The 26,619-nt window shown below is 38.1% G+C and overlaps 1 protein-coding gene across 1 annotated transcript in view; it reads left to right on the top strand.

Annotated features, from left to right (window-relative positions):
* Positions 1-5,560: 5,560 nt before the first annotated feature.
* LOC126425239 (1,5-anhydro-D-fructose reductase-like) overlaps positions 5,561-26,619 on the top strand; it is a 78,025-nt gene continuing 56,966 nt past the window's right edge. Inside the window, exons 1-2 of the mRNA XM_050088200.1 lie at positions 5,561-5,751; positions 22,682-22,849. Of these exons, the coding sequence (XP_049944157.1) occupies positions 5,677-5,751; positions 22,682-22,849 (243 nt within the window). The 5' untranslated portion in view covers positions 5,561-5,676. The remainder of the gene's footprint in view (positions 5,752-22,681; positions 22,850-26,619) is intronic.

Here is a 26,619-nt window from a genome sequence, read left to right as displayed (position 1 = left end):
ACAGTTCAAAACATTACTACTTAATAGGAAATACCAACCACCAGAACTGTTTATAACCTATAGGCACAGTGACAAAAATATAAATAAAATAGCTAACATATGTACATATTACAGGCCACTGATGATACCTTGCAGAAAATAAAGGCGAAACGCGTATGGCACTATAATTGTGTTTTATTCAGTTGCTGTGAGACGGTCCATAAGTGAAAATTATCAATATACCGCAGTCTTATAGTGTTTTCCATGTTGTCCCCTTTTGTCCACAGGTGCCATCCCACTTCCAGTCCTTTTATCTTCGATAACAGTACGGATCTGCCTTTCGGTTATTACCGAAGTGTTTATCAGAAATGTTTTACACACACGAATATTCTGCTCATCTTTCACCAAGTAGAAAACGCGATTCAGCTTTCTAGGTTCTTGGCAGTAATGCGACGATATTTGATAATTAGCGTTTCAATGCATGTATTTAGAAAATCCCGTTGTCTTTGTATAGATCCCAGTGCCCAGTAATTCGTGAACATCTGACATCTATAGTTTTCTGTTACTTTCTTTGTACAAGAGAGGATACATTTATCCGTACACGGTGCACCCATTTTTCGAGCCCTGACAATTTTACCAGTACGTGATGTATAACTTTTCCCACGGTTTCTCAACGTTTTAGCTTTTTGCTATTTTGTCTAAAACTGACATGGTGAGACCGTGGCTGTATACAATTAATGTAGGTTAATTCTTACAGAGAAGAAAACAGCAAACAACCACTATTAATACTGCTATTTATTTAGGTAAATAGCGCCGTTACCGGTTTCGAACTGACACGTTTATCATCAGACGGCTGTTCACATGATTTTAAAGATACACTTTACGTTATCGGCCGTTTTCGGTTTTTATTATTCCACTGTGGCGAAGTATTTTTGGTGTGTTGTTGCCGTCGAAAATTCCTCGCGATTTTGTTGCGAAGTTGCAGGATTGTTTTTTCGCATATTCCTAAATATATCCAGCACTTACGTAACTTGTACCTCACCATATTGTGAAAAGCACCAAACACGCACACACACACACCAAAAAGAATTTACCACATGTGAAGTTATCACAGAGATTACAGATTTAGAACGTCTCTGACACTGTTGAGTAAATGACATATTCCTCTTTTTCGTGAGCCACTTTGATTATAAGGTGAATTTTCTAGTCGTAGGTAACTTTGTGGTTCATCAGCAGCCCCTAAAAAAATTACCCATCCTACTCTTCAAATCTACTGAAAATGGAGAATACTCTATCTTTCTTTCTGTGATAAATGGCCTTATCAAATTTAGTACAATTTCTTTTATGTAATGATTACGTTTCATACGTTTTCCACCATTTGATGCCTTCCATAATACGAATCCATTTGCACTCGCAACATTCAATATTGCTGAAAAAATTACACATGGCCATCGTTGAGCTCTTCTAGAGACTGAATAATTGGCGTATTTCTGATCTAATGTATCAACATCACCTTTTGCTCTGCTGTAAAATTCAATTATCTCAGGTTTTCCACTGTTTTCATTGATTGAATTGTCTTGGTGCACTGATGAGACCACCACTACGCTTCGATTCGTTTTTGGGACATAAGATGCCAATGTTTCAACCATCATGAGCCCAAATAACGTAGATCCTACTACCCGTTGTTTATTGGCTAAAAATTCTGGTGGCATTTCCCTTTTATTTTTGCGCATCGTTCCAACGTAAGTCAAACCATTTTCAATCGGTTTGTCGACCACCTTCACAGAAGACAACCGGTTATCGGCAGTTATATTTCTGTCTGTTCCAAATAAAGGTTCTGCAAGCTGCAGTACATTCTGTGTTGGAACTGAAATTGGCTTGTTTTATTATTGATTGCTTTGCTAGTATAGATGAAAGCATTGTATAAATAGTGTGTTTTGGCGTCGCAATGGCACAAAATCTTGATGCCATATTTAGCAGGCTTCGATTTCATATAAAACCTGAAAAAATATTTCTCTCTAACAGGGCAAAACATTTCATCAACCGTCAAATATTTTGAGCAGCTATAGTTTTTTTGACAGTTCTGAATGAAATTTCCAAATATTTCTGAGACGAGAGCAGCGCAATCATTAGTTCTTCATTCTTCCCCAGAATTCTCATCATCAAATCTCAAAGCGGATAACAGGGACATAAATCACTTTACTGACTTCGTTATTCTGAACTAGATCTCGGCCTGTTCCACCAGTTACCGATAAACTTTCTATATCTTCATGGCCAGATTTAAATACACCTTATAATAGCAACAACCCAAAGAATGCTTTCATTTCCATAATACTCACATGGTTGGTGTAAGTAGCAATAGTTTTATATTTTCCTAAATATTCTTTTATTTTCTGATTAGTGTGAGTGCAAATACGTGCGATCATTTCATCTGATATCAGCAACTGCCACGATTCAATTGGTGGCATGTTTCGTTTTTCACGAGCTGTACCGATGAGACCAGGCAGGTGAGTGATGATGTTGTGGTTTCTGACTCTGGACCTAGCTGGAGGATGAGTAAACCGCTTGAATCGATTTTTACCTCGAAAATATGAGCTACTTGACAGCCGGCTATCTCTCTTTACTGAATCATCAAATTATGAATTACTTGAATCGGAAGAAATTTCTTGTATATTTTCATCGCCACTTATGTCATCGTCACTTATGTTCGCTTCATCACAAGGTTGAAAATCACTGAAAGATTCTATGTCTGAATAATTTTCGTCTAATAATAGTTCACAGATTTCTTTTCCAATGAGTCTCCGCTGCATTGTGGCAATAAAGTGCCTGAAACACCACAAAATAAGTCATTATACACTGACTAAAAAAATCCCGTATCTGGAATCGTGGGTCAAATTGGACCCAGGGATGGCATTTAACCTCCACTTCCAGTAAATTTCAAGCAGCGAGTTCCCTGGAGCACCTCACAATGTACTGACATTACACTGGCTCGTGAAACTGAAACTCTGCGCGTTTCTATTGCTAGACGGTTTTACTGTTGTGGGCAGGTCCAAAATGATCCACGATTCCGGTTAACGGTTAACGAAACTACAGTAACATAAAAAATAAGAAGGAACTGAAACAGCAGAGGTCACTTTCGCTTCTTTTGCGCTAACAGTTTCGTTATTAGACGTGTGTTCTCAGATTCGTCACTACAATCTTTAGTGCCGACATCGACACAGGTTGTCAGTACTCCCCCCCCCCCCCCCCCCAAGCTATTGTGCCTTTCCACTCTTCCAAGTAACAGCCTGAAAACAAGCACTTTCAAGATTCAACAGATTTTCAGATGACATTCCCTTGTAAAGTTGCGCTCCCTACAGTCTTTGGGTCAACGGAAACGTCCGATTCCATCCATCTGCTTGACCCGTGACGCAATGGTGCTGTGGTGTGTGACGTCATTACGGCGCGGAGTTTGAGTTGGTTGTATTTGAAGGCGTCTTCTCGCTGTGGTTTATGGGATGGTGCCCTCTGGTGATGTTTTGGCAGTGTTCGCAGTTCGAGACGTAAGGATTGGAAATTTTTTCAGTGAACTAGCAATTAATTTTTTTGTTTATGTGTTTGGTGTTTTTGTTAAGTATAATTGGTTCGCTGTTTGTGGTGCGATAAGACGTTTAATTTACTGTGTAGCTTCTGTTGTTAGGCATGGATATGACGATGAAATATAACAGTGATACATTTTTTATTTTTGTTGAGGGTGGTTTGGGGTCTTTTTGTTTGTGTTTTCCTTGTTTGTTTGTGTGGGTGGGTGGTTGGTTAGAGTGGCCATCTAGCTTGCAGCGCCGAATATTGTTGGTGGTAAGTGGTAAGTAATTGTTTCTTTGGGTCTATTCTTCTAGAGTTGTAATGTTTTGTGTATTTATGGTGTACTGATTGTGTTTTATTTCTATAGGGATGTTCGATTTTTGGGTTTTTGAGGTGGTGGTGTGTTGGTTTCACTTTATGTAGTTGTAGATGTTGGTGTTTTGGTATCGTCAGCTGTGGTTGGACTAAATAGGTCAAAGGAAATTTACAATTCCATTTTTCGTAGTTGTAGGTGTTGTTTTTGTGGTATCGGCAGCTGTGGTTGAGCTATAGCGTCCGATTCCTATGGATTTTGGTCGTGTAGCGGATGTTGTCATTGTGTTTTTTTAGTTCGTCATTTTGTGTTTTTAGGATCGTGGTCTTTTTTACTGTTATATTTCGCTTGTCCCCACCCTAAAACTCCCAGTTTCTCGCTGTTGTCCCGTTAGTTTGACTGTATTTTTGGAGGGGATGTTATTGTCTTGTTTATATGTATTTTCCTGTTTGTTGCCGTGTGCACGTAGTGACGGATAAACACCATACTGGAGACGCTGAGAATGGCTATTTCCGCCGTATCTACATCTATATACATACAGCATCTTCTCTCCCTGTTCCACTCCCAGACAGAACGAAGGAAAAATGACTGCCTAAATGCTTCTACACGAGCCCTAATCTCTCTTATCTTATCTTTGTGGTCTTTCCACGAAATATAAGTTGGCGGCAGTAAAATTGTACTGCAGTCAGCCTCAAATGCTGGTTCTCTAAATTTCCTCAGTAGCGATTCACGAAAAGAACGCCTCCTTTCCTCCAGAGACTCCCACCCGAGTTCCTGAAGCATTTCCGTAACACTCGCGTGATGACCAAACCTACCAGTAACAAATCTAGCAACCCGCCTCTGAATTGCTTCTGTGTCCTCCCTCAATCCAACCTGATAGGGATCCCCAACGCCATATTGTTGACGTCATGGGTCAAAGCAGACTGGTGGAATCGAACACTTTTGTAATCCCGAGTATTTTTGTTTCTAATCACGTAGTTCTATGACGTTTAAATTGCAGTTGTGTCGCAGCAAGCGAATTAGTTTGCGGCCAATACGGCAATTGCATACCGTTTCCTAGCTCACATATTCTCCAGAATCAGGGCATATAGAAACTCTTTTGACATGCTCTTATCGCATCGGATTTTTCTCTTCTGCAGCCACACGCTATCACAGATGCTTTTCTATCATATTTCATAGCCGGTTGTTGACTTGGCTTGCGACACGGTGCTATGATTAACACAGAGCGGATTAACTGTGCTGGCCTAACGAATCTAAAACAAAGTGTTCTGACAGTAACAGAGTACGCACTTAAAAGTAATTGAGACCAAACGACGAACTTGTCAGGAGTCCCCAGGGACGCACCTGTGTGATTCCTGGCAAACGTTGTAATTTTGGAACAGTTACGCAAGCTCTAGCCGGCGTACGTCGCAGACCTGACGGAAGACTGTGCAATAGGGCTTAACATTTCTTTCTGAATATTCTCAGCATCGGAGCACTTCACCACATTCAACATTATTTTCCAGCACTCGCTCCTTAAAACGGCCTTCCTTTACCGCGAAGGGCCAGCAAATGGCAATGAAAATTAGGCAACAAAACACAGCTCAGCGACAAAGCGGACGACAGTGCAGTCGACACCAGCTGCACAGTTGGCAACGAACTTAAGTAAATCTGCAAATCACTACGGCGCGAAGTTTCCCGTCTGCTGCCGACTGCTACCGATCAGATCTGTTGCAACGCACCATAGTAAACAGTTGTCACGTGTGGGATGTCAGAAGAGAAGCCACGTTTTCGTCGCGCTGCCCAGTACCCGTACTTTTATACTACAATAAGGACCGACGAAAATGGAAAAAGTGTTGGCGCCTATCTCTTTCTACAATGGAAGGAAAATGCCCATTATTGGGCTGGGGACATGGCAGGCAAGTATTACATGCTATTCGGTACACAATTTTATCTGGTCCGTAAAGTCTCACACGTACCGTACAGTACATCAGATACTGACCAAGTCATTATAACAATTCAAAATAGAATAGATATTTACAACTGAATATCTTTTACATATCGGCGGTAAGTGAAAACTTTGCAATTCCAGTAACCAGCAATCCGTTAGCAGATGGAGATTTGAAAGTGCGTGGATTTTTATAATCTGTAAATGTCTAGGCTTCTACTTTATACACTTGAACGTGTAACAACGTTGTCTGTCTCACTTCCAAATTTTTTAAGAAACCGTTTTTGCTTCAAAATGGAGTTAAGAGGTTTTCATTGACTATCATCGGTATATATGGTACAAGTGAACTTCAGCATTTACAGGATACTTTTGTAATAATAATATTCTTGAGCATATCTGGTTCATGTCAACATTAAGTAGATATTCGCCGCCACGGTAGCTCAGCATGTTCGGGTAGCGGTTTAGCTACCCTTTGTAATAAAGAACTGAGTTAATGGATCACTGATGAACTAGAACAAGCATCATAGGAAGCCCGCGCCGATCAAATATAACGAACTAAATGAGGTAAAATATGGTCTACCGGTCAAAGCGCGGGTTTGGAAACCGAAGGTAGGGGTATCGAATCCTGATTAGACCACGGTTTTTTTTTCTCCCCCTGTCTTTATCCAAGTACTCACTTTTCAGTGACGCAAAGATTCGCCATAGAAAGACACGTGGTTGAAACTTCATATTACAGTTATCTCATAGTTAATGACAATTGAATTCCTGCTGTATTGATTATGCTATTGACTGAAGGATTCTGGAGGAAATCATCCAGACTGTAGAAGCAGTACATGTGAATTTTATAAGGTCGTTATATTACATTCGTTTGGAAGCTTATTGTAGATAATTTTACCTAAGATATTTTGGCAAAGACTTTTTATTTGGTGCATGCAAAAGTGTATGTTCCGTTTTGTAATACCATTATGAAAAGTTTCGATTCTGAGAAAGACATGTGGACATATCGTAAATTCCTTAATTTAAAGAGCCCCTTTCAAAGTTGGATCTTTTTCACTCTTGCCCTAACTCTTGCAATTTTTTTTTTTTTTTTTTTTTTTTTTTTTTTTTTTTTTTTTTTTTTTTGCGCCCTAGAATATTTTAAATAGGATTATGAGCTACCCCAGTAGTAGTGTATGGTTATGGCAACAGTTTTCACACACACATTAAATAGCACATGGTACTTAATCTTTTAAATACACCATCAATATGTGTATCCCATCCAAAGAAACCTATATGATAGTTTCTAGGGGCCACAAGGCCTGGGGTATGGTATATTCTGGAAGATCATTCATTAGTTGTAAGTAGTGATTTGTGAGTTGTAAGTAGCCATAAGAAAGTTTCAGTTCAGCCCTGTTAAAAACCTGTGATATCTACTTTTAACTCATTTTCTTCAAAGGAAGCGCCTGACACTAGTATATTATTCCTTTTCCAGAGGGAAAGGTTGTATTGAAGCCAGACCTCCATATATTTTTCTATTATTAGGTACTTACATGGCTGAGAAAGTCTTTTACAATAGAAAGTTGATTCTATCTTTTTTTCACTTTTACCACATATTTTGAAACTGTTGGAAGAACCTGAAAAATGCTTGTGTTGGAGACAGAAGTTTACTCGTGAGTGTTATTTATCAGTGAGAAATGCTATTTAAACTGTAATAATGAGGGCTGAAGATAGGTTACATTCACTGGTGGTACATACTCTACAAAATAATTTAAACACTGATAGAGATGTTTTCTTTTAGTCTGATGTTTCATAGGCGGGACATAAAACATTTGTGTCTCCGAGCAGTGCATTATTTAATGTTATAGTATGAAGTGCCGATTGATTGACGAAGTCATCAGCATGTCAGAGACAACCACATGAGGAAGGATGACATTACCAGGCTATTGGGGCCAGTGCTCATCTCAACGATGTTTATTTACTGCATCAGTTATGCACAGCCAATGGGATGGTAGTTTAATGTAACACAGTCAGATGCAATAGAAGAGGCAAAGTGTTTGTAGTGCCTAAACTGAAATTTAGTTGGGAGCTAACTGAACAAACACATAAAATTAATCTTTCTCTCAAAATGAACGTTGTGCTGACAGGCTGATCTGTAGCATAGTCTAACATCTAGGTTAGCTTGGAAGGTGATAATTTGACTATGAATTGGCAAAATCATCGAACGAACTCTGTTGCTGGCAGACACCATGGAAATCCCAGTGGCAGTCCCAAGTGTGGATAAAGGAGGAGAGCTGTGTGCGGGCTAACACCCTATCTCAGAAAAGAGAGTTCATTAAGGAATCAGAGCATGAAGGAAGCCAGACAGATGTAATGGATAAATGGCCTTGACAATGGGAATGGCATATGAATTGGTATTTAGCGACATGGAATTTGAGAACACTGATCAAGACTGGAGGACTACGGAATCTGAAAAATGAAATGAAGAAATATAATGTGATGATGGCACCAATACAAGAGGTTAAATGGGAAGGAAGTGGAATATTAGTACCTGGGACACATACATTGTTCTACAGCTGTGGAGGCAGGGGATAGGCTGATAATGCTCACAAGGCTGCCATACTGAAATTTAAGCCTATTGGCAACAGAGTCTCTGTATTACAAATGAAAGGCCTCTTCTTCAATACATCCTTCATATGTACGTATGCTCCAGCAGAAGATGTAGAGCTGATGGAAGAAGATACATTCTATGAGCAACTGGAACAGGAAATAGCAAGGGTGGTAAAGCATGATGTTATGGTGGTTATGCGGGGGACTTAAGTGCTCAAGTAGGAAGAGAAATTGCATACAGGAAAGCAGCTAGTAAGGAGAGTTTGAATGAAGCTTCTAATGATAATGCTTTCAGACTAACTGATTTTGCCATGGACAATAACATGATTATTAAAATCACATGGGTGCAAAGGATGGATATAAGGAAAGTTACATGGTGCTCCCCAGATGTGATCACAAAAAATCATATTGATGATATGTTCATAAATAGACGACATGCTTTAAATATATTAGAAGTGGATAGTTGTGGTGCAGATGGAGATAGTGGTCACCATTTGGTAAGAATCAAATACAGACAGAGTATAGGCAATTATATGTACAGACCAAGAAAACTGTTGTGTCAAAATTTTTTGGTACGAAGTTAAAAAATGATGAAAATACAGTACAACATTATAAAACTATTTTGAAAAATAGTGAAGCTGAAGATCGGGCAGGACAGGGTATTGAAGAAATATGGGAAACGGTCAGAAGTATAATGCAGGAGACAGCTGAAACTATACTGGGTAGAAAGAAACAATTGAGAACCAAGTCTGGTTTGATCAAGATTGTAAGAGGAAGATAGAAGAAGACAGGAATGAGGCAAAAAAAAAAGAATGCTGCAGAGGAGAACAAGAATTACTATAGAAGAATACCAGGAGAAGAGAAAGGAAGCAGACAAGGAATGTAGGAGGAAAAAAGAGAGAATTTGAAGAACAGAGGATTGATGAATTAGAAGAGAGAAATATTGTTCAGGAAACAAGGGAATTCTATATAAGGGTGAAAAATGTAATGAAAGGATTCCAACCCAGAGCAGTTTTCTCTAAAGATAAGGAGAGAAATCTGATTGGGGGAAAAGATCAGATTTTAGACAGATGGGTGGAGTATTTTAGTGAACTACTGAATACAGAATGAGAAAACCAAGGTGAAGTTGATGCTGCTATGGTCAAAGAGGTGGAGCAGGAAACAGTAAAGCTCTGGTAGAAGACAACATTACAGCAGAAATGATAAAATATGGCAGAGAAACTAATAATGGTTTTGCATGAGATTATAGTGGAAATATGGTGGAAAGAAAATATGGGGAACAGTGGAATACAGCAATACTCTGCCCTATACATAAGAAACAAGAAAAAGCTAACTGCAAATAATAGAGGAATTGCACTGCCCTGTATAATATATAGAGTATTAGGAAAAATCATGGCTGGGCAACTCAGAACATACCTAGGAGACTACCAGTGGGGTTTCAGAACTAATAGATCCACTACAGGCCAGATTTTTACAATCAGACAGAGTCCTGAAAAATGTTATAACATCAATGTCCACCAGCCGTTCATTGATTTCAAACAAGCTTATGATAGTATCAAAAGGGATCAACTCTGGAAGGCAATGCAAGATGCAGGAGTACCCAACAAACTGATAAAAACTAGTTCAAATGACTTTGAGAAGAACAGTATGCAAAGTAAAGGTCTTTATCAAAGACATTTGAAGTTGACCAAGGATTGTGACATGGTGATGTGCTCTCTGCTATTCTGTTTAATGTCACCTTGGAGAGGGTAATGCGAAAGACACAAAGCGGCAACCCTGGAGGAACACTATTTAATGGAGTGACCCAGGAACTTGCAATTCCAGATGACATTGATCTGTTATCCAGGAGGAAACAGGACCTGAAAGAAAATCTTGAAAAATTAGAATGATATGAAGTGGAAATGGGGCTCATAATTAATCAGTCAAGGACCAAGTATATGTTAACATCTGGGAAAAGGTATAGCGGAGGAGAATGAAGCCTGATCTTGAACGGGAAAGAATATGAACGCTGTGAGAGCTTTACATATCTTGGGTCACAGATAACTGAAAATAATGATATGCGAGAAGAAATAGATGCAAGGATTACAGCTGGTAATGTGAGCTACTTTGTACTGATTAAAGTATTTAAAGCAAGAAGCCTTACTAGGAGTCTGAAGCTGATTGTGTATTGTACAGTATTGAGACTTGTGCTGAGTATGGTTCAGAGACCTGGACAACGACAGAATGTGACGAGGATTTATTGCGGAGAGGGGAAAGGAAGATACTTAGGAAAATCTTCAGGCCAGTGAATGATAGGAGTTTTCGGTAAATCAGAAATAATAAGACCAGAGATCTCTATACCAAACCAGATATTGTGACAGAAATATATACTAATAGACTATGTTGGTTGGGACATGTAGAAAGAATGGTGGAGAGCAGCACAATCGAGGAAGTTTTCAAAGTAAAAGCAGGTGGACACCGTATAAGGGGCAAACAAAGGACCAGATGGCTTGACAACATGGAGAAACTTGAGAAGAATGGGAGTTAGAAGATGAAGAGCCAGGGCAGTGAGCAGAGAAGAGTGGGTTGAGATTGTCCAGGAAGCCAAGAGCCTGCACAGGCTGTAGTGCCAAGGAGTAAGTAAGTAAGTAAGTAATCATCAAATATGATTGTTATGTCATGAATTTGAGCCACCATCCCCATAGGTCTTATTTCGGCTTTACCTTAGGTGCCATACATTTACTCTCTCATAGTCTGACACAGCTGTATCATTCCCCCCCTCCCCCCCGACCTCGCTCCCTTTTTGTTCCAGCTATATCTCAAGGCAAGCAGTGAAAACACTGTTGCACAAACATGTAAGTATGTCATTGGCTTGTCCCTAGACAGACCTTTACACCTTCAGACAACCTCTTGAAAATATTGGACCACTGCTGGAAAACAGGGTTGTCAACTGGGATGTAAATGTAGCTATGGAGTGCACTCTCTTAAAATGAATTACCATGACTTATTTGTTAGCTTTGCCAACCTACAACCTGCCTATTACCTTTCAACCTAATTTAGACTTTTAGCTATGCTACAAATTATTCTGTAACCACAAACGATATATTTATTTTAAAGAAAGCTCGTTTTCTTGACATGTCTGTTGGTTTTGACAGCTGACAACTAAGCTGTCATATTCAAACCTGATCTAGACCTCTATAATACAGATCCGCCAGAGCAGCTGAGCCTACAGACATGAGATGTTGGCTTCATCATGTAATGTTGTTGTTCGTTGTGACATCATGTGTGCAGAGACAGAAAGAGAACAGGACACTGTTAGTATTCCTTTTGTGCCTGTATAAGTTTTTGGAATGTAGGTAGTAGTGACAGACATCTGTATTGCTTCCTGAGGAAGTTGGAAGGAGACAGTCAGGTTTTGAGTTTTCAGAGTGCTATCAGATACTCCAGTTAATTTGACCAGTCTGTCAGCATAATGTCAATAAAAAGGAAAAAAGCATGGTATGTAGTGTTGCCAGGCGTGTTACTGGTGGAAGCAGAGTTGCACTGTAGCAATCTTTGTTGCATCTGCTATCTCCACTAGAACTACGAGGGGTACTCCAAAAGAAATGCACATTATTTTTGTAAAAATACAGTTTTCATTCTGCATGTGTGAACGTTTTACAGTGTGTAGATACATCCATCCCGCTTGTTCTCAAACTTAGTTCAACCTGTTGCCATGAGTGGCGCCATCACAGCATGTCTTCGAGATGGCTGCTACACTTGACATTCGTCAGAAGCAACATGCTGCCATAGAATTCCTGTACTGTGAAAACGAGACAGTGGGAAACATCCACAAGAGGTTGAAAAAGGTGTACGGAGATGCTGCTGTCAATCATAGTACAGTTAGTTGCTGGGCAAGCAGGTTACGTGATAAAAGCAGGCACGGCAATATTGAGGATTGTCCTCGCAGCGGCAGGCCTCGTACTGCACACACTCCAGACAATGTGCAGAGAGTTAACAAATTGGTGACTGCTGACAGACGCATCACAGTGAACGAATTGTCACGCTACGTTGGGATAGGGGAAGGAAGTGTTTGCAGAATACTGAAAGTGTTAGCGTTAAAAAAGGTTTGTGCCAGGTGGGTTCCCAGGATGTTGACAGTGGCTCACAAAGAAAGAAGAAAAACGGTATGCAGCGAACTTTTGGAACAGTACGAGAATGGTGGAGATGAATTTCTTGGAAGAATTGTGACAGGTGATGAAACATGGCTCCATCATTTTTCACCAGAGACATAGAGGCAATCAATGGAGTGGCATCATGCAAATTCACCCAAGAAAAAAAAATTCAAAACCACACCTTCTGCTGGAAAAGTTATGGCTACGGTGTTTTACAATTCCGAAGGACTCTTGCTTGTGGACACCATGCCAGGTGGAACCACCATAAATTCTGATGCATATGTGACGACACTGAAGAAACTTCAGGCTCGACTGAGCAGAGTTTGACCACATCGGCAAAAGCAGGATGTTTTGCTGTTGCACGACAATGCACAGCCACATGTCAGTCGAAAAACCATGGAAGCGATCACAAAACTCGGATGGACAACACGGAAACACCTACCTTACAGTCCTGACCTGGCTCCATGTGACTATCATCTCTTTGGGAAACTGAAAGACTCTCTTCATGGAACAAGGTTTGAAGATGATGACTCCTTTGTGCACACTACCAAACAGTGGCTCCAACAGGTTGGTCCAGAATTTTACCATGCGGGTATACAGGCGCTGGTTCCAGGATGGCGTAAGGCAGTTGAGAGGGATGGAAATTATATGGAGAAATGAAAATATTATTCCTAAAGGATGTATCTACACACTGTAAAACTTTCAAACACGTAGAATAAAAGATGGATTTTTAAAAAAATGGGTTGTGTTTCTTTTGGAGTGACCCTCGTATATAGATCTAGTCACCTACACAAGAATAAAATGATAGAGTGTAGACAAAACACATGAATGATAAATATCATCCACAATTGAACTATCCAAACAAAAACATTGTAGTTGCTATCTGCACAATGGTTTGCATTGTTCACTGGATCCTAAAAGATTAAGCTAGTTCAAATTTTCCTTTCTTTACAGAGTTGCCCCTGTATATTTGACACATTTCAGTGATAGTCACAATTTAGTTTATTTGTCTGTGGCTTGTTCTATAGCGATATTTGGTGTATCAACTTTATAGAAAGCAGTTATATCATCATTGTCTTCAACATCATCATAGCATCCTTCCAACAAGCCAAATGGAATGTTTTCAGATGATTTGCCTCCATCTGTTTCTGTCTTGGTTCTTGTTCCTCACCACATCTTCTGTGTCTTTTCATGGTGTTCCTTAATCTCATCCAGTCAACTCTTACTTGAATGTGCAACTGATCTTCGTGCTGGCACATTTCTTTGCAAGGTCAGCCTGCATCAGTTTCACATGGCTAAACATAAACCACTTCAGTCTTGTCTGTTGTCATGCAGGTTTCTCCTTATGTGCTTGTTTCTGATCATGTATAGAAAAGAATAGATGTTTTTCTCACGATATACAACTCCAAGACATTGATTTAATGTACAGGGTCTCATTAAAACACAAAAATTGGTATATAGTTTTAGGAAGAACATCATCTCTTTACTAGTTCCACAGGATCTGATGTTACACAGTGGGATCCTCTTAACAGTGATACAGAATTTGTCATCATAATACAGTGAAAGCTCAACAAATATACATACAGGAAAGAAGACATAGGTATGCTTTATGAGGATAGGACATACAGAAAATAAGTAATCTGTGGCCGTGATCATTGAACCATCCTGGCATTTGTCTGAAATGATGTAGGAAAAGCATAAGAAACCAAAATTGGAATGGCCGGACTGAGCAAACTCCGTCCTCCTGAATATGGGGTTAGTCTCTTAAAACCTGCACTGCCTCCTTTTATTGATTCCTATTCCATGGCTGTCAACTATTACAGATTGTCCTTAATGTGTCTCTTAGTCGGCCGTTGTGGCCGAGCAGCTCTAGGCACATCAGTCTGGAACCGCGCTGATGCTATAGTCGCAGGTTCGAATCCTGCCTTGGGCATGAATGTGTGTGATGTCCTCAGGTTAGTTAGGTTTAAGTAGTTCAAAGTCTAGGTGACTGATGACCTCAAATGTTAAGTGTCATAGTGCTCAGAGCCATTTGAACCATTTTTTGTATCTCTTAAATTACGGAGTTAAAGGAAGTTACTAAAAATTACAGGAATAGCCATTTTACAATTTGATGTTTTAAGACGAAAATGGGAAAATGTACTGCTTACATTTCGCTGAATGTATTATGCCACTACTCCTAAAATGTTATAATGATTGTCTTAGTGAGCACATAGCAAACCTGTCTGAGGATAATTTCATCACCACAGCTGACTAAGATAGTTTACACTGAGTGATGACAAAAACTTTTAGTTTTGCACGTGTCAGCATAAAGGATAATAATAGAACTGCTTTGATTCAAGTGATGCCACAAGGCTCAAGTTTTTCTAACCAGGTGATGTTTTTAATCTGTTGAGTGAAGACCTGTGAAGAAAAGGAATTCCCTGGAATAATTGCATTTATTCACATGTGATAATGCAAATAAATTTGTGGGACATAAGAAATTTCAAACACGCATAAGAATTAAAACTTGTTCCTGCTGCTTCCTTCATTTAGCTGTGCAAAGAGATGTGAAAAACCTCAAATAATTCAATGCTGAAGAGTTTGTAATGGATCTTTACTACTCTCTCTCTCTCTCTCTCTCTCTCTCTCTCTCTCTCTAAGAATATATCTATATATCCTATTCTAAATGATCTAGTTACTAAATTATATCTTCTTCTTCTTATTTATTTATTTTTTTTTTAATCCCCCATAATACTCTTTCGTCATTTGTCAATATCAAATGTGTTCCTTCGGAAAGAAGAGCCAGTAATTCACGAACTTCATAGTGTCCTATATACCTTATTTATAGATTTGATTATGAGTTTTATAAGACCTTCTGGTTGTCAGCTGGAATTGAAATTTCAAAAAAATAAATATCTGAAAGGGGATCAACATATTGTCACTGGTATAGACACTAGAAGCTACATTCAGCATGTGAGGTTTGAAAAGTCTGTTGTTACAAAATTTTATGAAGATATCACAAGTTTTCCCTTCAACTCAAGTACTTCATCAAAAAAAAAATTATGCTAGATGATGACCTCTTAAAAACATAGGTTCTAGGAAAAGTGAATCTTTTTCATCAGTTGTAAGGTTGAGTGAATTTTTTATTGGTGTCCTGTGAATATGAAAGAAAAACAACACAGAATTGGAGTTTGATGACTTTCATTTATAGTTGTTTTTATTCCTGGAAAGTCTTCTTTATTTAGGATTGAAAGTGTCTGAAATGTTGTGTTTAAGAGCCTAAATCAGGCTTCTAATTTTAAAAATTTTCCTGGGGGAGGGCTTCCATATTTGCAGTGTGATACTGGCAACATCTTTTCGAGGTTATCTTCTCCATGTTATTATACCATAGTCTTCTGCATGAGCACTGTGTTGCTGTTTATCATAGCATACATCAGGTTTGCCCATTGAATAATTCATCTGTTGTGTATGTACTGTTCTAGGTATTCTTTTACAGACATTAAAAATTGTGACACAGCAAATAAGACTTCATGGCTTGACAAGATTCTGTATTGTCTTCAGTAGACTTTATACTTGTAGGAAGGTTACTGAGCAGATAAAAACCCATGTGTAATACTTCGCCTCGAAGTTATGGCTAAATCAGAATCAACTATATTTTTAAGAGCCATCAGGCTATTGTTTAGTATCACTTTTTTGTAGAAGTTTGAACAACTATTGTCTTACTTCGATATTCAGCAGTGATCTTTCAGCCAATCTTGACATCAGTAATTTCTGCACTGCTAGTGTGTTTGAGACAGCTGCTATATTATTGCCAGGTTCCAAACTAATTGTAATGTCTGCATACAGGTACCATACATATGACGGCAATATTGATGTCTTCACAGAGATACTAGATAGAACAGTTTCCCACTTTCAAAAATACAATCAACATAAAATTTTAATATTTTGGGATGTTAACATTGACGTTAAGTGTTCTCAATGTTGGAATCCCTACCTTTAACCTGCTAATCCACCAGCATTTTATACAGGTGGATTTTTAAATCCAAATGTAACTCTTGTCTCACAGATTCTCTGCTCATCCATAAACAGTGTGTGTATTGACATGTGATTATCTCAGACTCCTGGTGATTGCCTATCTCACAATGACAAATGTCTTCTCAATAGCAGCTTAATAATCATTAATCCTATTCCAAGCATAATCACTTCCATTTTATCCATAGTGGTCATTTTTGGTGTTGTGACTGATTGATATTTGTAAATTATATGGGGAAAACATTTGACTTTGGTCATATTTGAGGCTTTTATTAAAAATTACAATATTTTTTTGAAGAATCACTTCTACATTTATGGACGTAGGTAGGAAACAACAGATTAATTCTGCATGTAAAAAAAAATTTATTTTCCACATAAACAGAAACCCAAGAGTAACTCTCTAAAAGTGAAAGATGAGCTCATAGAATGTGTACCAAATGCACATTGACTTGCAGTTAAAGTTGACTGAGCGTGTTATTGTCCTCAGGAAGTAAATATCTTCAGCACTGAATAATAAATTCAGTGTATTGTAGCTCTTGCCCTAGAATGACATATTTTACATATAGCCATTCCAGAATTAGTTACAGCATAGCGTTCTGGAGAACAAATAAGCAGAATATACAAACATCCTTTAGCTACTGAAAAGGGCTGTGTGATTCATGACGAAAAGTAGCAAGATAACTCTGCACTGACTTGTTTATATTGTATTTTTATTGATCCAAGAAAACACAGTATTGTACAATTGTTGTTGGAAAGTTCTTGTTTATGAGCACTCTAGGATTAAAGGAGACCACTCACTGAAAAGCGGAAGTGTTGAGTTGTTGACACACAAAAGAAGGAAACTTGCTAGCTTTCGGAGTGATCCTTTGATGAGCCAGGGTAAAATGAATAAAGAAAAAAGGGCAGAGGGAGGTGACTGGTTTTCTGGTTAGGAATGTGGAAGGGAGGGGTGGCATGTATAGAGGCAGGCACAATTACTGTGCTGAAGGCAACAAGAATTTGGAGGAGATAGCACACAGGGATACGATCCTTGCGGCAAGGGGTCAGTAGTAGGAGTGGCATAGCAATGGGCTAGGCTGTTGTGTAGATTGGGTGGGTGACGACCATCGCTTTGGGAGGTGTGAGGAAGGATCTCAGGGAGGTTGTCTCTCATTTTGGGGCAGGTTGAGAGATAATTGAAGCCTTAGTGAAGGATACGGTTCAGTATTTCCAGTCCAGGGCGACGAGGAGGGCACTCCTTTGTAGCAGATTCATGGAGGTGGTGGGAGGATTGGGGGTGTGTGAGGATATGGCACAGAAAATCTGTTTGTGGACTAGGTTTGGGTGTTACCAGTCTGTGAAGGCGTTTGTGAGGCCTTCGGCATATTCGGCAAGGGAGTGCTTATCACTGCAGATAAGGCATCCATGGGCAGCTAGGCTGTGCAGAAAGTACTTTTTGCTGTGGAAGGAATGACAGCTATTGAAATGCTCTTACAGTTTTATTTTACTCCAGCTCATCGAAGGATGACACTGAAAGCTAGCAAGTTTCCTCCTTTTATGTGTGCCTATTGACAGCTTGGTGTTCCTGCTATCCGGTAAGTGGTCTCCTTTAATATGTGCAATTAGTACATACGATATTACACGGGACAGGTATATATTTTTATAATTTAATTTGTTACAGGAAACCCTGTGTATTTTGCAAGACTGTAATAGACATCATATTGCACTTTCACTTGTTAGGTGTCTTGCACTTTGCTTTTGCAATAAGATGAAATAATATGTGATAGAATTAAACATGGTGGGAGCAAAAAGAAGAATAAATACAGACCAATGCATTACATATATTAATAACACATACACTACATATGATATATCAGGGAAGGTGAAAATTTATGAAGGAATTATTTAACACTTAAAAACTTTTTTTCAAAAAAATCATTTACTATGCAAAAGCTTTGTTCCAGTAGAATTTTGTTTTGAAATATATGTGATACTCTTGGCATTTCTGTTCCTTTAACTTCATGTGGCAAATTATTATACACCTGTATCCCAAGACATAGCATATTTTTCTGGCAATGAATTGTTCTGGATTGGACCACATGCAGGTCAAACTGCCACCTTGTTTCAAACATTAATATTGGTGAGCTGTCTTTTTTTTAGTCAGTAGCTGTTAACAAATGATATGCTGTTGTAATTGTAAATATGTGGTACAATCGTAATGTCAAGACTACTGGAATGTTGGCTGCATGATTCATTAGTCTCAGTTTGCACTTTATATGAATAGCCTGTTTTGTCATTCTGAATGTATCTCTGCTGCAGGATGAGTTTCCCCAATACATAATTCCATACTATAATGAGTAGTGAAAGTAAGAATGATATAGTACAACTAAATTGGTGACTGATTTGCCGAGTACCTTTAGAATGTGACATACAATTGACATCTTATTTTAGATGTAATTGACATGAGTATTCCATTTAACATTTTCCTCAAGCTGTATACTAAGAAACATAACAGTACATTAGACAGTGACTGGTTGTTTGGGAGTATGCCAGGGATTTATAGTTATTGAGATGAGAGGCTGAACCTGATGTGAGTTGGTGTCGTCTTACAGTGAGATCATGATGAAATCAGTGATTTAATCTTCTTTGGTCATGGTCAGCTTTGCCAGTATCTGTTACCATAATTCTTGTGTCATTAACAAATAGTGTAATATGTCTTGAAGACAGCATTGTGTTCTATAATGTACTGACACTAGTTTATTTTATTATTCTGTGTGTACTAGCACATCCTGTAAGACGAAGCCAATATCATGGTGAATAAAATTCTTGATTCTTTATGTTGTTAATATTCAGGATGTTGAAAAAAGTATTCCATAATTTCAGAGCTGGTATTGTGGACCAATAAAAGACAAAAATATCCAGTAAACGTGGTTCTAAAATGCATATCTTAAGAGCTATCAGCACTTGTTCATCTTTACTGTTGTTAAACACATCTCTTCTTCTACTAGAAGCTTTTTTCTGTTATAAATGACCTAAAGAATTGTGTAATAAACATCTGTTAGAGTTGTTACTGTAAACCATGTTTACAGATTTGGGTAAGCACAATGGTAATTCTTCTGGAAAGCCCGTAATTTTTAGGGAATTATATTTTACTTGGAACTCTCAGGGAATTTCAGGAATTTCTTAAACTGTTAGGAATTCTACATTTTTTACCTAGTATTGAAATTGAAATTTATTGAGTTTTATAAATAAAAAATTTCAGTGTGTTCATTATATGAATATTATCCCATATAAATTATAAGTGTTTAAAAACTGTGGTGAAACTACTGCTTGTGACTGGTATAAATCAGCTGAGATGATAGAAAAGTCATTTTTGTAGTATGCTGCCCCCCCCCCCTCCTCACACATGGAATTCTTAGGGAATTCCTTTCCCAAGTTTAAGTTGCCACCCAGAACCTGGTGCCCCAGGTAAGTTGGGGTACTGGTGCTCGATACAATGGCCCACCTTGGCAATGAAAGCCTACAGCTGCTGCGCTGGACTGTCTTCTTCCTGTTCCGAGGTTTTCTCTACTGCGTGACTTTCCATTCCATTTTACACTATCTAGTCACTGACGGTAGGTGTGTCTGCCTGCTCGCATCGTACTGTTCCCTCCGTGTACTGGTAACAGGTTTGAAGTATTCAGTTGTTACTGTCTCTTGTTCCCCATTTATGTCTATCATAAAGGTATTGCTTCCTTTTGTCAACACCTTACAAGGACCCAAAAAGGCGGTTGTAGCAGTGGTCACACTGTGTCATCACATAGCCAGACAGAGGGGCATGTTTGTGAATCCTTACATAGAAAAATCCTTCTATCCCATGTCTGATGGGTCGCAGTGCTTGTAACTGTCCCATGTGCTTTGGGAAATTCTGTTCTTGGCTCTTGCAGACCTGAGGGTGTCATTAGTGTTGTTAGTTCTCTAGGTACTTGCAACCCTTCTCCAAATACTAATTGTGCCAGTGAACTTAGTATATCTTCCTTCACTGTTGTGCGCAAATCTAATAATATGAGAGGTAACGCCTCGCTCCATGTTGTGTTGTAGCATGTAAGCACTGCCTTTACCATCCTGTGAAACCTTTGTACCATCCCATTACTTGCTGGATGGTAACTGGTTGTGCATAGATGGTTGCAGCTGCGGATATTCATTACTTCTGTGAACAGTTGTGATTTGAATTGAGAAACCCTATCTGTTGTGATCGAGTGTGGAATTACAAAATGTGTGAACTACTCATCAAATAATACTTTCGTCACAGCTTCTGCTGAAATGTCTGCTACCAGCGCCACTTCTGGCTGTTTTGTAAAACAAAAAGAAGGAAGAAAGGAAGATTGGATTTAATGTCCCATCGACACTGAGATCATTAGAGGTGAAACATAAGATCAGATTGTGGGAGGGATGGGGAAAGACATCAACCGTGCCCTTTCAAAGGAACCCTCCCTGCATTTGCCTGGAGTGATTTAAAGAAATCACGGGGAACTTGTATTTGGATGACTGAATGCAGGTTTGAACCATTGTCCTGAATGCAAGTCCAGTATGCTAACCACTGCACCATCTCACTCAGTTCATAAAAATGATCCATGATTTCACCATGTACCATTGTCTGTTAGAAGAAGGTAGCGGTGCTACTAAATCCACATGAATGTGCGCAAATGTGCTGGAAAATGTGATATTGGTGTAAGGGCATGTTGGCTGATTTTGTTACATTGACATTTTAAGCATGCTCGTACCTAATTCCTGCAATTTTTTTGTACACCTTGCCATACTACACAATAAAATGCACAGCAGCACATCTGTTTACTTTAGCTGGACATGTTCTCATCATTAAAAATTCACCTTAGATGGCATATAAGGTATGCTGTCTAAGATTGATATTCAATGATTATAACATGCCCTGATAATGTAAACAGATGTGCAACTCTGCATTTTATTGTGTACCAGTATTTTTATGATGTAACAATAATCTGTGAGCACTGTGTATAGGACATGGCCATGTGCACAAGGTGCTTTTTGATTTTAAATGTTTTATTTATGACAAACCTTTGTATAATGTGCTACATTTTTGCCACCAACATGACAACTCGACATGAAAGGTTCCAACTCAAAATGACCATGTTTTGTAACAAACATTTTTGAAGACCTGAAGATGACAGCAAAATCAGTTGAAGCCAATTGTTGTAAATAAAGAAATATTTATGCAATCTTGGCTTTAGAAAGTTTTTACCATAGCTGCAGTTATTTCTTTACTATCTGGCAATTTGACAGTTGTGTTGAGGTAGTCATATACTGCTGTGGTTATTGTTTTTTCTTTCCAGTCTGGTGTAAAAGAGTTTCTCAGATTCTTTGAAAAGGTTTGAGTCTATGGAAATCTTGACTGTTCCATGTGAATACATTTTGCAAACGGTGATCCACATAAAGATAGACATTGACCAGTGCTCAACAAACAAGTCTCTACATGATCACGGAACCATATCCAACTACCATGGGGGATGGGGATGGGGACTGTACTTAGCAGTGGAATAAAATTATAAAACAAGTTTCCACATGTAATCAAAGATAAAAGTGAAATACACACCTTCAGCAAAACTCTTTAAAAAATCATCTGCTAGAAAAATGTTTTTGTACTATCGAGGATTATTTGACAATTTTGCTAATGATTAACTGCTACAATTCAGAGGCATTTTACAATACACTTAATAAAATAGTGACATATGATATACAGACATGTATTTTGATACATTTATGTAATTGTGTTTCTGTGTTGTGCGCATTTATGTGCTGGCAACTTTCATACACTACATGCACTGACAACATTCATACAGTTCAAATTGTCTGTCAGTGAATAGATAAATAAATAAATCTATATTCATCTGCTCAACATATTATTTCATCAATATTTCTGCATGGCATTTGTACATAAGTATTCAGAGTGTTAACATGTGAATGAAAATTTGATGTAATATGAAAAAAATTGTGTTTTTACGGTGTCTGTACAATTGATAACAGAAGCAGGCCAGCGAAAACTGCTGTGTACAAATTATGACAACATAATACGTTAAGACTGTGAAGATGAGTCTTGGGGAATCAAATTGCATTGGTTAGATGTATTTGCTTTGTGTTTTACAGTTACTTTTACCAATACTCTGAAAATTTCAGTCATCTCCAGATGAAGTGGAAAAAGCTGTTGATGCTGCATTACAAGCTGGATATCGGCACATAGACACAGCTGCTACCTATGGGAATGAGGCTGCCATTGGGAGGGCTTTACAAAAATGGCTTGAGTCTGGAAAAATAAAAAGGGAAGACCTGTTTATTGTTACTAAGGTAAGAGAACTTTTATGGATGTCACATTCATCATCTTTAAATACTAGAGGCAAAGCATTGCCGATTTAGCCAACCTTCTCTGTCCTTTGTCTCTAATTTGGCTGTAGCTGCTGCAGTTCAGTCCACTGATAACACTTTGTGATACAAATGTTCTGCACTTACCACTTGACTTTCTTCCTAGGGTGTTTTCCTTCTAGAGTGGTTTTTTTAATTAATTAATTTATTTATTTATTTTTTATTTTTTTTGTCAAATTAGGTGTGCAGTTACTTTAGTTTTTCTTCTGGTTATGTCATTAATCAATGCTGTTTTCTTTTTAATTTCCTATAGTGTCTGTTCATTAGATTTTCTTACAGTTCAGGGTGTTTTTGTAGCTCTTCTCCATATGAATTGGTGAGTACAGAAACCACTTCAGTCACAAATTGCAAATTTTTCAGGAGAGAGAAAAAACGTCATTGCTCCTCCAAATTATCAAATATTTTAACTTTTCTTTTCTTGTCACAACATGCATTCATGTTGCTGTCATGCAAAAATTTCCTAATTTTGACATAAATTAGAATCAGGAAAATTTAAAATTTGATCTGGACATATCCTGTTTCTGTTCTCAACTGGTTTTTACAGACAGCTGAAAACTTGGAAAAAGTTAATCATTCATTTAAAGTGTATATTTTTTCATATTATATCAAAAATGAAGTTACAGTATTGCAAAGATATCAGAAAACAGGAATATGACAAAGTAAAACGCTCTTAAAATAGATCATTCTCGACCATTGTACCATTGTCATGTGCAGTGGTTGGCCAGGTAAATAGTTCATCATAAAAAACTTTGAAATTTTCAGGAATATGAATTATCATCTTCTTGATGTCTTTCATTTTCTTGATGTTGACTGGAACTTTCCCAGATGGGTATGTATGCTGCAATACTTGAAGGAAAATCAGTATCTACGTTCTGGGAAGCAGGTTTCAGCAGCTGATAGCTGTGTTTTTGTAATCCATCAATGGAAGTGTATGCTGTGATTACCCCTTTTTCTTCAGAGCTATAGCGCAATTCTGTATATCGAGTGGGAGCAAACTTGAATTTTGCTACTTTTGGCACACTCCTCCCTTGACATTCTTTGGCTAATGGGTTTTTTGTGTAGTATTCCTTCCATCAACCATCAAAATCTTTTATGTCAGTGGTGAGTAGCTTGGTGATGTGAAAGTTGTTACTCTTCCTATTCATCATTTTTACGTATCATCCTCTTAATAGTACCAAAATCTCGATCATTTGGAAGATATGAATGCCCTCGAAGTGGAAAGTAATGAAAAATTTGTTCAAAACATCCTGTATCTGCAAGAGCAAGGCAGAATCTTATCATGGTGTGATTCCGATTCTGTCCACAGGTGCCATCAGAAAAGAAACACAGATTTTTAACATTTGATGGAATACTAGTGTCAATGTATTTCAACAGCATGCTGTGTATCTCATTGGCTCCTTTGTGGGCTACTACTTCATGGTACAGGAATATTTCAGATTTCATACTTTTTAGTTTCTTTATCCCAAAACAGTTCACCAAAAGTTGCCTCAAGTAAAATATATTCTGAACTGTGATCGCCGGAAGAGGGAGATTTTGCATAAAATCAAATGAAAGTGTGACTGTGTCCTCACATTCCACTCACAACTTGAAGTTTATTACAAAATTTCTTGTCTCGTCTTCTGTGAATAGTAAGTTCAGCAAGAGCAGCCCTTTTAGCTGCATCATCAATGGAGGAGCTCTTGATTTTTACATCAAGTTCTTCACATTTTATGCAGGTATCTACTTGCAGACATCCGAGCCGTAATGAAAAGTTGTCATGAAAATATGTAAGATAAAACTCATATTTTACATCCAAATGAGGGTACTTTTCTTTAAACAAGGAATGCAGTTTTTTAACATCAAGGCGGGCATCAAGATAACTGATATCTTTGGTGCAATAGTGGGTAATCTTGGTGGGGAATGATGAAATACGCTCATGTGTTTTAGAACAAACTTCGGCAGAAATTGTGTTCTTCTTGAGATTTTTACCTTGTTTATTTGAGGTGATTTATCCTCTATTAGGAGATCAGTAAGCCTTCAAATCCTGCCCTCAGTAATGCCTTTGAATGAAATAAATGCTTTCTTACATACTCTTTTCCTTTTCCCTCTGCATACTAAGAAATATTAAAAACTGCTGGCTGTTTCTCTAGGCTGTTCAGAACAAGGCCTATGGTCCTTAATGGCATGTTTTTCAATCAGTTGTAAGAAAATATCTTGCTCGTCTTTGGATTTCAACTGATTCAGATTAGCAACAAATTCAGATTTTTCATCATCACTAAACATTGTAAAGCATTGTAATTTATTGTTACAAGCAGCACCTGTTGTTCTAGATGGCATGAGATGCCCTTTCCAGTTGATGTGTTCAACCTCATGAACTTTAGAGGTTCTAATGACATTTCTTCAATGTTTTTCTTTATTTCTCCTCCTCTTCTTATGAGCTGTTTCAGGATCGCTTTCACTGCTTGTGGTACTCACAGACATATTTAACATAGAACAGGAAACATTAAGCACGAACTTGGAACACGTTGAAAACAATCAACAAAACAAAGACTTTGATAAGAGCAGCTGTTTAGGCTGGTAAACACATGGCACATGCTTGGTAAAAGGGGCAAGACTGGTCATGCGATCTAGCGGTGGGAACAGAAACCATGTCAGTCACTGTCTCTTGTTATTTCTGCACTCAGTGTTCGAAAAAGACACCCTGTCACCATGTATTTATGGATCTACTAAACAGACTAACGTGGTTCTTGCACTCAACACGCATCTTTCCTTTCTAAGCATCTTTTCGTCGAAAACGGTTTTTCGCAGTTGTGTGACTGAAGTGGTTTCTGCACTCATCTATTCATATCCATGTCGCTGTTGGTTCCAAATTTTTTCTTTTTCTGTTTCCCTAGTTCACAACCATTGCTTAAAATGCACAAAATAAAGTGTCTTCAAGAATTATTTCTTGTTTCTATCTAAAGATGGTTGTTTGTTAATAATTACTCTTATTTCTGAAGGCTTGTTTAGTCTGGTCTAGTGTAGTCTAATGTAGTCTAGTCTAGTCTAGCTTGTTTGGAATTCATCTTGTAATATCCATTATGCTTCTGTTGTCATCTGGTATTGTACTTCTCATGTAGCAAAATTCATTCACTTGCATTAGTATTTTATTTCCTATCTTAATGTTTGCCCTTAGTTCTCTGTTCAATTTATCTAGCACCATTATTGTAATATTTACATTTATTGTCAGTTTGTGATTGTCCAAGATTTTTATTGTGTAGTTCATGTCCTTTTCGGAAACGAGTAATCAGATTTCAAAGAGTGAAACACCACTGACTTTGTCTCTTTTTAGGATTGCAACACTAGCAGCAAAAATTACGATAGTACTATTTAAAGAAGCAATGCTCACACCTAGGTCTCTGAAAATTATTCTTCAGAAAAGTTGGAGACAGAGTTCATTTAACATATAACTATTGATATTTTCTGTGAAGACAAGATTAAACAGCATAATGATAGTTTGCTGTTAATATACACGCATCATAAAAGTTTTGCATCACTCCGATTCTCAGAGCTCCTGAAGATAGACGTTGACTATGGCTATTGCATCACAGACCCAGTCCCTTTGACTGTTCAGAGATCCCACTAAACCTGCCAAAAGATGTAAACAGCCATGCATGAGCAATGCCTATTAGACAGAGGGGGTCCGACAGCCAATCAGTTCCAGTCATTCCACTAGG

Source organism: Schistocerca serialis, chromosome 10 (assembly GCF_023864345.2).
Source record: "Schistocerca serialis cubense isolate TAMUIC-IGC-003099 chromosome 10, iqSchSeri2.2, whole genome shotgun sequence".
Lineage (NCBI taxonomy): Eukaryota > Metazoa > Arthropoda > Insecta > Orthoptera > Acrididae > Schistocerca > Schistocerca serialis.
Note: the sequence above shows the minus strand (reverse complement) of the source record. Positions and strands in the feature narration are given on the sequence as shown.